The 13005-nt window shown below is 38.8% G+C and overlaps 1 protein-coding gene and 1 long non-coding RNA gene across 2 annotated transcripts in view; one reads left to right on the top strand and one right to left on the bottom strand.

Moving 5' to 3' along the window:
* Positions 1–281: 281 nt before the first annotated feature.
* LOC103154003 (rho-related GTP-binding protein RhoA-B-like) lies at positions 282–10053 on the bottom strand. The gene is made up of 5 exons (XM_007575132.2): positions 9927–10053; positions 4650–4807; positions 4032–4152; positions 3466–3596; positions 282–2808 (listed from the first exon to the last, which is right to left on the bottom strand). The coding sequence occupies exons 2-5, from the start codon at positions 4803–4805 to the stop codon at positions 2635–2637; spliced, it is 582 nt and encodes a 193-aa protein (XP_007575194.1). The 5' UTR covers positions 4806–4807; positions 9927–10053; the 3' UTR covers positions 282–2634.
* Positions 10054–11917: 1864 nt separating this feature from the next.
* LOC103154005 (uncharacterized) overlaps positions 11918–13005 on the top strand; it is a 26576-nt gene continuing 25488 nt past the window's right edge. The window contains exons 1-2 of the long non-coding RNA XR_477875.2: positions 11918–12358; positions 12446–12683. This is a non-coding gene — a long non-coding RNA (uncharacterized LOC103154005). The remainder of the gene's footprint in view (positions 12359–12445; positions 12684–13005) is intronic.

The raw sequence follows: 13005 nt of genomic DNA on the forward strand, positions 1-13005 counted from the left end.
TAGACTGAGGTTAAAAGTTCTGACTTTTGGTTTGAATGAATGATTTGACATGTATTGCAATGTGTTTCTGATCTAGAAATATACCATAGAACAAAGGAAATTACTGCTTTCCATTGTATTTACGCCCAATTCAGTCCACCATTGGGCAGAAAAAAGTTTCATGGTGTAATAAACTTAAAATAGACCATTAGCTAACCAGGAAGCACAAGAATGGATACCTGTCATATTCCTGTCACACGTTTTATTTACAAAAAAAGACCCTTAAAACCACAATGAGCATAAGGTGGGTGTTATAGAAAGTAATTTATTACACAAACCAAAGCTAGTTTACAAATACAGTTTCCAGTCATGTGCGTGTGTATAGTCTAGTATGAACAAACCCCCTCATTTCATATTTACAGACTTTGCATACAGCGTGGTGTTCCTGTTTCTTTTGCTTACGTCATTGCTTCCGCATCCAAGAAAAAAAACAAATCAGGATTTAAAAATCAAGAGTAAAATCTTTAAAAAAAAAAAAAAAATCTACATTATGAGTCGAGCTGATTTATGCCCCCGAGCTCCTCCGTCTTTTCAGCCAGGTTTGTGTGCAAAACAAACAGGAGAGGAGAAAAAAAAATAAAGCCAGCACTCGTGGCCCTGGCGATGCTCTAGACAGGCAGCCGAGAGGCCAGCCTTTCTCCGGACTGCCTAACAACAGCATTTGGCAGGGATGATTGACGGTTTCTTACAACCAAATGTAAATCATCAGAAAACTTCTGGTAAAGCGCCGAGAAAAAAATAAAATAAAACAACAACAAAGAAACTAAAGCAACAACACAAATAATTCCCAAAGACTTCCACCTCCTATTTTTTTTTTTTTTAAATACTGATAGACGTGTTTATGACTTTTTTTTAAAAAGCTGGAAATAAAATACAAATACAACACAAGACTGGTTTCTGGAACAGGCTCCACCCAGCAGGCCAGGAATAAGAACAGGAGGGTATAATGCTGCCAAGAGACCCTGAATCTGCCAGTTAAACATTACAAAATAAACTGTTTAATTAACCCAAATAAAAACTGGCCATACATCTTTTAAGAAAAAGTCTTAAAAAATATTCCAAAATGAACAGCAGGAGGTTAATCCTTTCACTGCACAGCAACTTAAGATTACCTGCACAAAAATCCATCTGGCCGACCAACCTGATGAGTGAGACGTTCCCGTGGAAAATCTCCCAGATAAATGTGTTTTTGTTTGCCCACTCCACCGATGAAGCAGATGGAAGTAGTTTACTAGCAGAACTCGAATATGTAAATAACGGTCCATCAGAGGCCCCTTACTTCCTCTAAAAACATAATAATAATAAAAAAAGAATTGTCCCTACTGTGTGTTCAATCTCTTTCTTTACATGCCTAAACAAGGATTTCACTGTTCATCTCAAACAAGAGGATCAGTTTTTGTGCATGTAAACAGTATTACCCCCCCTCCCTCTCCTTGTTCTTTGTCCTGGTCTAAACGTCAGGGCAAGGTGAGCACCAGCGGTCAGCTAAGTGGAACAGGAAGGGATTGGAGCTGCTCAGGCCTCGCCATGCGGGGCAGAAAGCTACCTCTGCCGTCCAATGGGACGTCGATTCCTCTGCCACTTCCACTGATTCAGGCTGACTTGATTTAAATGGAAAAAGAGCATGCAAATGATCGCCGATCAAAGTGGATGCACCAGGAGCAGAGCAGAGCAGCAGAGCAGGCAAGTGTTTGGTTGCCTAGCGTGGCCACAACTAATCTTTTGGATGCTGCTAACAGAAGAAGCCGACAGCTTGACGACCAGATCTGGTGATGACTCGCTTTAAATGAGATTATCAAATTTGATCTACAATCAACGCTCTATATCAGGCGACCTGTGGATTATCTCAGCGCGTTTGTCTCTGGGAGTGTGTAAGCGCAGGATTAGATACAGCAAGAGGCAAAGAGGTGTGAGCATGTTGCCGCTGCTCATGTCCGATCTTGGAGACCATTTCCTAGCTCATGATGAACACTGGAAGGCTATTTGTGGGAGGATACAGTTAATAAGAGTCCACTGGTGTTTGCCTACTTTTGCAGAAGTTCAAGTAATCCATCAAGCAAAAACTAAGAGATGCTGCTCTGGTTTGGTGTCTGCTTCGTCATGGCAACCTTTGTGGTCCAACGGCAGCCTAAAGCATACGGGAGGAATAGCTCCCCCCTCCCCTTGTGGCAAAAACAACTAAACTTCAGTCTTCCTTAAAACGAAGGTCTACCAGTCTGATTTTAACAGCGGACTGGGATTCCTCGATCATCTCAATCAGTGTCAGTGGCTTGCCGAAAAAGAGCAAATCTAACCAGCTGTCGGCTGGTAGCTGGTGTAAATCTCCCGCCCCAATGAAACGCACACAGGTGAAGAGCCTGAAGGTTTACAGCGGCAGTCATTTACTGTGCTCCTTCCTTCCTAAACCCGAGTCCCAGGGTAAATAGAGTCCAACAAACAGCCAGTTTACAGCGGTAGTCATGTACTGCAGTCTTTTCTTCCCCTTCCCTCCCCTCCCTCTCCTCCCTCTCGTTCTAGTGATCCCTCTTTCCCCACTGAGCCCTATCCCCGGGTAGAACAGCCCAGGGTGAAAACAGTCCAAATATGTCTGCCGTTTTACAGCAGTGCACATCTATTGCTTTTCTTTCCGCGGCGGGCCTGCAGCGCCGCCCTGGTTGCCATCTCGAACACCTCCCGTACGCCATCCTTGGTCTTTGCAGAACATTCCATATAACCAAAGGCTGCGATGCGCCCGGCCATGTCCCGGCCTTCCTCCGACTTTACTGGTTCCTGTGGGATGAGGAGACAAATCAAGAGTCGGTTCAACTTCACACGTTCATGATGGTTGACATTTATTTGATCCAGCCTCCCCTTTAGACAATTATTCACCACTATAGAATAACCAAGTCTGTGCACCGCAGCTCCCAAATAAAGACAGCAAAACCATCATCACTGACATCTTAATGAAAAAGATTTATCTAATGAAAACTTGATTCTTGTAAAAATAACATCTTGGTTTTTAAGCTGAATAATTTTTAGACATAGTTTTAGTTCAATGTTCAAACTGTAGCATAATTTGACAGTCCAAATTATGGTGCAGTTCATATGAATAGGATAGTAAAGTAGAATGTACTTAAATATGTCAATAAAGTACAATTAATAAAAATGTTTGTGATTTACCATTTGCTTATCTTTACTGAGTTTATTTGCAGTATGATAAGATTTTTAACTATTTTAACAAACAATTTAGATATTGAAGGTGTTTAGATATCGACACCTTCTGTTTGTGTGTAAATTCTTACCACCAGGCCAATTCAGATGTTTTGTAAATATCAATACACATAAATAGTTGAAATACCAACAGAGAGCCTTGTGGTACCCCAAAACAATGTTGAAATATTCAGAGAATGACCTAAATAATTTGAAATAAGCCATAAAAAGAGGCACCTGCTTCATCTTGGCCAGCTCTCGACGCGTGTGCTCATCATTACGTAGATCTTTCTTGTTTCCTACAAGGATTATAGGGACGTTGGGGCAGAAGTGCTTGACCTCTGGGGTCCATTTTTCAGGAATATTTTCTGTCATTTTAAAGAGAAAAGAAAAATAACTGGGTTACATAGTGTTTAATGTAGGAGGTGTATTGTAGAATTATGATTAACAACAAAAACTATATTTTTATATATATGCCTTTAATTTCAACAGCCATCTGATATTCTTAATTATCTAATTTGACCTTATAAAAATTATGGGATCATTATAACTTTAATGTGATTAGAAGATCTGGAAAAGAAACAATTGGAAAATGTGTGACTAAAAAATGTCAAATGTTCCTTTTCAAGAAGCTCTAAAACTAAAGTTGAATGTTTTCAATCTACAAACTGCTTTAAAGAAAATAGGCAAAACAGGAAAGTGTACTGCAAAAAGCAGAAGCATTAAGTTTTTTTTTTTTTTTTTTGGGGGGGGGGGCGGGGGGGGGATGTCATGCTTGAACGCCTGTGTGGTTTTGTACTCACCCAAGCTGTCGGGGCTGTCTATGGAGAAACACATGAGGATGACGTCAGTGTCTGGGTAGGAGAGGGGTCTCAGCCTGTCGTAGTCCTCCTGACCGGCCGTGTCCCAGAGAGCCAGCTCAACCTGACGCAAACAAACATTAACATGAGAACACGGCTACATGTTTTAAGAAAAGGGAACAAGGGGGGAAAAAGAAAGAGGGAAGGAGTTTTAACTTTCATTTTAACAGAAAAACTTTATTCCCATTGGAATTTGATAAATTATAAAAGCCCAAACCGACCAAACAGAATGCAATTAGACGAGGCAGACAGGATGAAGACCGTTCTAAAAATCTGACCCACATGAAGTAGCTTGTGTTGTCCTTTGCAGCACACAGGGTTAAAAATTAACCGGCCACTAAAGACTCAGTCTCGGCTTCCCAGAATCCCATTAACCAAGAACTAGGTCAGGACTTCCAAATTTGTGGCCAGTGACATGTTGTGTCAGGAAGTTTCATTAAAAAAAATCTATATCTACATAGATTCACAGAGAAATGGAAAACCTACTGTAATCATACAAAAACCACTATGTAAATAAGCTTCCACCCCATGAAAGGACATGAAAAAGGAAGATTGTCCAACCTGTTTGCCGTCCACTTCGATGTCAGCAACATAGTTCTCAAACACGGTGGGAACGTAGACCTCAGGGAACTGGTCCTTGCTGAAGACGATAAGAAGACAAGTCTTCCCACAGGCTCCATCGCCGACTATCACCAGCTTCTTACGGATGGCTGCCATCCCTGGAGAAGAGCAATAAAAATAGGTGCGGTTAGGCAAAACATCATCATCTGAAGGAAAATAAAATAAAAAGTAGCATTTTTGCCCTCTAGAATCAATGTGTAATTAGCGCAGATCTGCATAGTGCAGATGCAACACCATGCTCGACACATTTAACCACACAGACTAAAGAGCAGCTTTCACAACCTCAGGTACAGCAAACCTGGGCAGAGAGGATAAAATTCAATGTCAAATTAAAGTATTGACTGTACATATTTAGCTGACATTTAATCACTCTATAAATGACCAAAAACAGTCAACAGTTTTGTGTCAGAGGATTGGCTCATCTCAAAGACTGTGGTTGTCAGTTTGCCCCAATGGACGGGTTGGAATCACGCTTTAAATGCAAAACGTAGTTCCAGATCTTTAAATACCCGGAGCTTCCTGTTCTCACACGCCATCAAACAATCACAGCACAGAGCAGGAACATGTGAGCTGCCAGGAAGTCACATTTAGCCAAGGCTCCAGTAATTCAGACCAACACTAGAGTGTAGGTGGCCAATTGAGTTAAAGGAAGTCCAGGCAAATAATGACACAGATTCTTACAGGTAAACAAATGAGACTCATCTCTGACCATCAAAAGGGTGTGGACAGTTACTTTATTCACAGTGAGGAAATTAAATACACCTCAATCATCAGAGATTAATTTAATAGAAAACACACTGCTACAATGGTGCCAAATCTGTGCCTTCATTGTTTGCTGGATAAAAAAAAAAATAATAATAATAACTTCCTTAAAAGTCTTGTGTTCTCTGACTCATCAGCTTACAGTAGACGCTAGTTGGATCTGTAGAGCTAGCTATGCAAATGGCTCTCCTTTGTTAGCCTCTGACAAAGAAAAAAAGAATAACAAGCTCATGAGTCATATTCAAAAAATCTGATGACAACATCCAGGTTGATTATGATGCTAACACTTCATTCACAGCCTGTTCCCATCAGGTTTCATCTCAGATGCACCAAAGCCCTGTGAGGTGCCGTAATGCTTCATGAATAGTCTTAAGTAGGACGGCGATGTCAAACAACATCAGAACGTTCCCTTTATGACGGAGGTTAAAAAGAAGACGAAATGGGGACGGCTGCAGCCTGCAGGCCGGTCTATGGTCAGTGTTTGAATAAGACAGCCAGTGGGAAAACAGATACAAGTGACCTGCTTTCAACAAACGCTCTTTATGCGTCTCCCACCAAATCTTTAAACCTACCGCACTTAATTGTGAGGAAGAGACGTAGCACAGATCGTTTAAAGCAGCTTCTGATTCTCAGTGGAAGGATGAGATCTGTTAGTTGGTGTGTAAATTTGATGGGCATAAACAATTAAAAATATAAAGGCTAAAGAAAATAAAACCCACTAGCAGCAATGAAAACAATTGTGCAAAACTCGGACCACCAAAAGGCACCAACAATTATGGTTAGAGCTTCTTCTTCATCACAGATAACCAATCCTTTTTTTTAAAGGACTGCGTTCATGTGACCCATCAGGAAGGGTGCAGGATTATGAGTGTAAGAAATGAAAGTAAAAATGGCATATGAATGAGAAGTCAACAGTTTTGAGATGAACACTGAACTAAGGTTGGGCAATGTGGCTCAAAATCACAGATTTTTTTCATACCAATTCTGATTTAAATTTTTTCCCGCTTGCCTTTTTTCTTAAAAAGAAATTACAAATGATAGAAAATATTTTCAAAACCTTGCTTCATTTCAATCATCATGGTAGTTGACCTGAATTCAAAGTCCAACCAAATTCAAACTGTAAAATGAAATAGTAGGCCATGGGCAGGGTGACATCACTGCATTGGTGGAGGAACACCGCCCCCCAGATTTTCTAAAGACTAAATCTTCAGTTAATCAGAATTTGATTAACTGATAAAATCAGATTAATCAGCCAGTCCTACTGTGAGGAGAGAGTTTTGACAGGATTCATCAGGGATATATCTTACTTTGTCACAACCAAAGGCTTTGATTCCTATTCAAACACACCGAGTTGATGATTAGATGGATCCTATTAGGAATCTCTTCTGATAAGATTTCCCAACTCTTTCAGTAGGGATAGAGAAGGACTGAGTAGAGTACATTGTTTAGGAGTTTATCTAAACAAAGCCACAAAAACCAATGGACAATGAGGCAATCAATATATTTGTGAACTAATCAAAGCACCAAACTGACTCCAGAGGCTTCAAAAAGCACCATATCAAAATACAGCTACCCGAGGTGTTGCAGAGGTGTGAAGTGAAACGCTTTCCCACAGGCATTACGCCTTGTGTGATATGGATCTTGGTGCATTACCAAAGTAGCTAGCTACCGTTTTACACGATGATTCATCATCTTGTCCTTTACACAGAATGAAGTTGCATCTATTGGCAGGAAATATCCCACACAGTCAGAGTAGAAAATTAGCTGCTATTTAAGGCTGAGAAATATTTTAGCCTCAGACAGAAACCTGGCAGGTCCTTTGCTTTTACCACCTGATGAGTGTTTAGGAAATGGACTATGTGTAGATGAAACTGGAATGCGTAATTAAAACATCTTATCTTATAATAATGCTGCTTGATTTGTTTAGTTGTTAAATCGAAAAATCACTCAGCAAAACATTCTTCTGGTGTTTTAGAAAGTTATGGAAAACAAAACCAAACTTGTTCCCAACATCTCATTACCAAGCTGACTAACAGGACTGAGAGTTAACCTGTGGAATGACAATCACTGGGTCCAGCCTACTTGTGCTTTAAATAGACCTCTATTCTTAGGTTGATGGGAAAAAAAAAAAGAAAAGAAAAAAGGACAACGATCTGAGACATTGCCCATTAACAAGATGTTACCTGGCACTATTAAGTGAGATGAATTCAGTGCATAGTATGTGTACTTTACTCCAGGCTTTAAAGCAAGGCAGCCACAAACGGCTAGAAAGAACATCTGCAAATATCATAACATGTTAAGTGGATAACCACACATATCACACAAGTCTTCAATTTAAGACTTTAATTAAATTCTTTTTTTTTCAGTGGTCGTGAGAGTTTAAAGCTAGGGAAACCAAACATTTTATATTTGTGTGATTCTGACAGGTTGATCCTGTTCTCAGGTAACTTGGAAAATTACAAAAACATCCATTCAACCAAGTAATCACTGCGCAGACAATTACGTCTGTTTGCAATGTGGTGCGTCACACCAATGTTGAACCATCATCAACGCAGACACCACAACAGCAGCAGCAAGACAATCAGATAATTAGTGGTCCTTTAACCTGTCAAATTTATTATATTAAATCAAAATAATTCAAATGGACTTTTATAAGAATAGTGATGTTACAAATCATCTGTCAACATCTCACAGCTTAAACAAAATTAAGTTGCCTTATTGGGGTCATATCTGATGTGTAACCAACAGCGGATGTAGTTAACGTGAAAATAAACAGTTAAAGAAAGCACTATCTGGAAAGTGTGTCAGCATTGAAAAAAACGTAATAATCTTTAAGTAAGCAAAGCTTCAGAAACTGGGCTTAAGCTATCCAATATGTATTACAGACAAATTACACTCAATACCCAACAAAGCATGAACACATAGTCTAAGCTTGCTTGTGTTATCCTTCATTTACAGGAGGATCTTTTCCCCAAAGTAAAGGTGTTAAGCGGTCGTCTGTTTACAGCGGACAGTGGCTGACTTCCCTTGGTGAAACTGAAAAGATGAATTTACTAAACAGATTTGAGCTTGACAGCATGACAACCCTGCAGTGAAATCCTGCTCACACCCACCCATGTCTTGGGCACAACGAAAGAATCACAGCAATATTCATGTGCTATATACAAGCCACTCACTGGCAAGAACCCCAAATATAATACATTTTAATGAGTTATTTGAGCAAAATTAGGCTTTTTAATTAACGATTCAACTTTTGGTTTATGTAGGGATAATACAACCTGTGCCTCTATGAAGTAATTTTATGCTTTGATAAATAATTAATAGCAATGCATAGATTAAATATATTCCATATTTAAGACACCACTGGCAGACATGAATATGGGGAAGAGAAAACAAAGACCGTTGCTGTTTTTAATCACAAAACACAAGAGAATTAATCTGGAAAAAATAAAAAACGTGAAGGATGTCATTACCCCAAAGCCTGGAGCAATGAGACATTTAACCAGTTAGAAAACCGACATCTGACGTGAAGGGCGGCAAACCCCTACGAGGAAGTCACGGAAAATAAAAAAAAGAAAAGCGCATAACCATCGAGAGCTACCAGTGTCAAAAAAAAAAAAAACTTTCTTCTTTTTTTTTCCTAAACTGCAAGCCACTGGGTGGGTCACCAGAAAGATGGCGTCATCACAGAGGCAACAGATGGCTAGTGTGTCCGCAGTGGAAGAATGGGTGGGTGGCCCCGACACACACCAAACTTACATATCAATATATTTTATATGCTTATTAGTGAAGGTTAAATTAATTACAAACAATACATATTTAAATGCCGAATATATTTAGCTGAATAAAGATGCTGTCTACTCACTAATGTGGCACAAAATCTACCAAAAAAAAAAAAAAAAAAACTACGTTTAACGCGAATGTAGTCTTTTAACTAACTTAGCTGTTTAAGTGTAGCTTAATATTCCGTACATATTGGGGGAAACTAATTTTACCAAAAAAAAGAAACGATTGAGGGATGGGAAGCCGCCTGATTAGCCAAGGGAAGGAAAAAAAGACCTCATTGTTTGGTTACGGCTCGCAAATCTAGGCCAGTCTTTGAGGCTCAGTTTTTAAGTCTGACATAGTTTTCGCAGTCCCCATTAAAACCTACATTGACCGTATGTGAAATGTGCAATACATTTTTGTCTTCATATTTCTGAATTAACACGCCTAGGTTTTTTTTTTTAAAACAAAGTAATGTGGCGACTGCGGAAGAAGCACAGAAACCGAGGTCGGACAGTGGGGGGCAGAGTACTTAGCTACGGTAAGCTAACCGCGCTAGCATTTAGCCTCGCTGGCTCGGCCTCCCAAAACCAAGGACAACTTTATAAATTAATGTTCTAAACTTTTAAACTAAGCAACACGAAACAAGTGTCTTATCTAAAACATTATGTAATCAAGAAAGTAGTTTACCTTCAGTTTATGTGCCAAGCGGTCGGGTTTTTCAGTATTTCTCGAAGCTAAGCGGCTCTCCAGTCTGCCCAGTCGTTCGCTGCTTCCTCCTGTCTCAGTCTGATACAATGAATTAGTTCACGGGAGCGCGCCGCCACCGTTATGGGGTTTGTAGCTGGGGGAGGGGTGGCAGGCACGAGCCCAAGAGCCACGCCTGCGCGGGCACGATTGGAAAGGAGCACTACCAGGGAGCTAAATGTGTAGTGTTGGTGAATTTAGCCATCAACACGGTCTGTTTTCAGGCAGGCGTGGAATTTCATACCTTTCTAATTAACTTGTAGCTCACTGAGTCACACACTCTTAGTACCACAAATAGTACAACTTTATCACAGTAACTGTTTACGAAGGATGAAATCGGTAATGACTATTTATTATACCTTTTGTTGACTCCAAAAACACTCAAAACCCAAAGTTTCCTTAAATTTTAAGCAACAGTAGTATTTTTCAAGAGCATAGTGTTAATAAAAACACTCAACTGTTAATTCAATCGTTTTAGCATCAAACTCAAACATGTGGGGTTTTTTTGTTTGTTTTGATTTTTACTGGGATCATATTATTTTAAAATAAAAATAATGTTGTTTACACAAAGCCAAGCAGATTAACAGGTTTAAAGCTACAGTTAATTAAGCTACAACCTCAATGAATCGGAAAAAAAGCTTCTTGCCCCACCTAGCGGTAATTTAATGTAATAAAAGTACTCAAAGCAATGGGGAAATACTGTACACATAAAATCAATCCTATTAGTTTTTATATATATATTTGAAGAATGTTACTACAAATTTGTTGAAGTTAAAAATTGACATTCAAAATTATTGTTTTTTCTAAATATTTAACTTACTGGGTTATTGGGGCCTGCCACATATGCATAGAGCAGTCAGTCACAGCCTCCCTTGCAATGCATGGAGGCACTTATTGTTCTACCATCAATAGAATGTCTCTTTAAAATTATATATTTTTTCTTCCATCACCATTAACCTTTGTGTAATCCTAACATTCTGTTTACTCCCCTTGTCCTACGGGTCGAAAATGACCCGCCCTAACAAAAAACCCAAAATAAAGAAAATTAATTTAATTTTAAACCCAGCTTTAGTGCTATTCTAAGTTGAATTTGTTTTCAAAACACATTATAGAAAATTGAAAAGTGGAGGAAAATTCTGTTTTTATTTTGCAATTTTGCAACTTTCTTTCAGTAAATGGTTCAAGTAAGGGACTTGAAAGATAATAAATATGGTTGGAATAGATGATTTTTTTTTTGACAGAAAAAAATCTGACTGGTGGTTTCACTGAAGGCTGAGCGTCTATGTTTCTGTAGAGATCACAGTCGAAGTAATGATCTGCACAGCTCTGGATTCTGACCAGTAAATAAAGTTCATTTAGTTCATAAACATCAAAAACGACAAGAAGCTCATGATTTGCATTTAAATGAAATCCAAGCTGAACATTTAATTAAGATGTGTTGACTTATATTTGCAAAAAATTAATCAAAGACCAAGAAAAATGTATTTAACAAAACTTTATTGTACATTTTTAAATAAGCAATTTATGAATAAACATATATTATTTAAAGACAGATCAAAAGACACAGATCTATGGACAGTGAAGAGTTTTAAAAATTAATGGCACACTTGAATAATTATTACATAAGTTATTTATTGTCATTTGACACTCTTCATTCCCCATAAGAGTCAGGACATACTTGAGCAGCAGTTTGGTATTAAGCTTTGAAAACATAAAAATCAAGTTTGTCTCTCATATAGTTTTAGTTTTTCTCTTAATTTTTCTAAAACTGTATTAGTTCTTAGAAAAATATACATTTTGAAACCTTAAAAAAAATTAATAAATCTTCAGTCCTACATTATAAAAAAATTAATGTAAAATTTTGCTGTTTCTCTAAATTATTCTTAAAATATATTAGGGAAAGATTATGAATAAAACACATAGTGCTATTAACATGAGTTTTATTAGAGGTTTAGAGTTGTACTGTTTTTTCAGTTGGGCAGGTTTTACAGGTTTAGTTTTACCCTGTGTTTGGACTGGAAAATGTCAAATCTGGCAACAGTGGCGAATTGCGCCATTTTTGTTATTAATAAGCGTGGCGCGCATGCGCCATGTTAGATAGAAATATGGCGCAACTTCTACTTGAGCGTTTAAAAAAAAAAAAAGAAAAAGACGCTGCTAGCATCTGGCCGTACGGAGACATGAGGCTGTCGGTCTGAAATTCATGAACTTTGGGACCTGGATTAAAAATTATATTTTCTGATCTCCCAAGACGCGGAATCCGATTGAAATCATGTCAGTGTTCGTCTGCCACGAGGCCTAGTTTGGCGTCTTGTATTTGACTTACGAGCAGGCCACGGGAGCGCCATGTTTGAAATCGCTGCGTTGGTTATTCGGTAAGTTGTTTTTCGGAAACCTTATTCTAAATTTTTTGTCTTTTTTCACCGATAACGTTAGTGACGCCATTTTTTGTGTCTAAATAGAGCAGCACACAAGGGGAGACCCGACCATGGACTTTCTGAGGAGATATAATGGCATCAAAAAAAAAAAAAAAAAAAAAAAAAAGATATAATGGCATCTGGAGGTAGCAGTTGATCGATTATGGATATACTACTATCAAGCTGAGGACTCCCTACAAGGTGCATGGCGGATCCGCCCGACCCATCAAAGGTTGATTAGGTTAAGCAACTGTTCCAGTGGCGGAACAGAAGACATCTCCAGGTAGGAGCTGTTGCGGGTGATGCTAACGCTGTTGAAGGCCCACGCTAGGCCTCTTGGTGTGCTGGTTTGGTTTGATTCTCTGCCGAGAGTCAATGAGCTGAGAAATATTCTGCTGTTGTAAATCCTTCTGTCTTTGGATTTTTAGTGTTGTTTGAAGCAGTTGCTGTGGTTTTGTGACCGGTGGAGGTTTAGGTGTAACTAGAATCTAATATAATCTGAAGTTCCTGGCTTAAAGTCAGTTGAGATGTGAAAGAGAGATGGCTGCCAAGGATTTGGCAAATACAGTTTTAAAGGCTGTAGGAAGTGATTCAGCGTAGGCTTT

Source organism: Poecilia formosa, unplaced genomic scaffold (assembly GCF_000485575.1).
Source record: "Poecilia formosa unplaced genomic scaffold, Poecilia_formosa-5.1.2 Scaffold370, whole genome shotgun sequence".
Lineage (NCBI taxonomy): Eukaryota > Metazoa > Chordata > Actinopteri > Cyprinodontiformes > Poeciliidae > Poecilia > Poecilia formosa.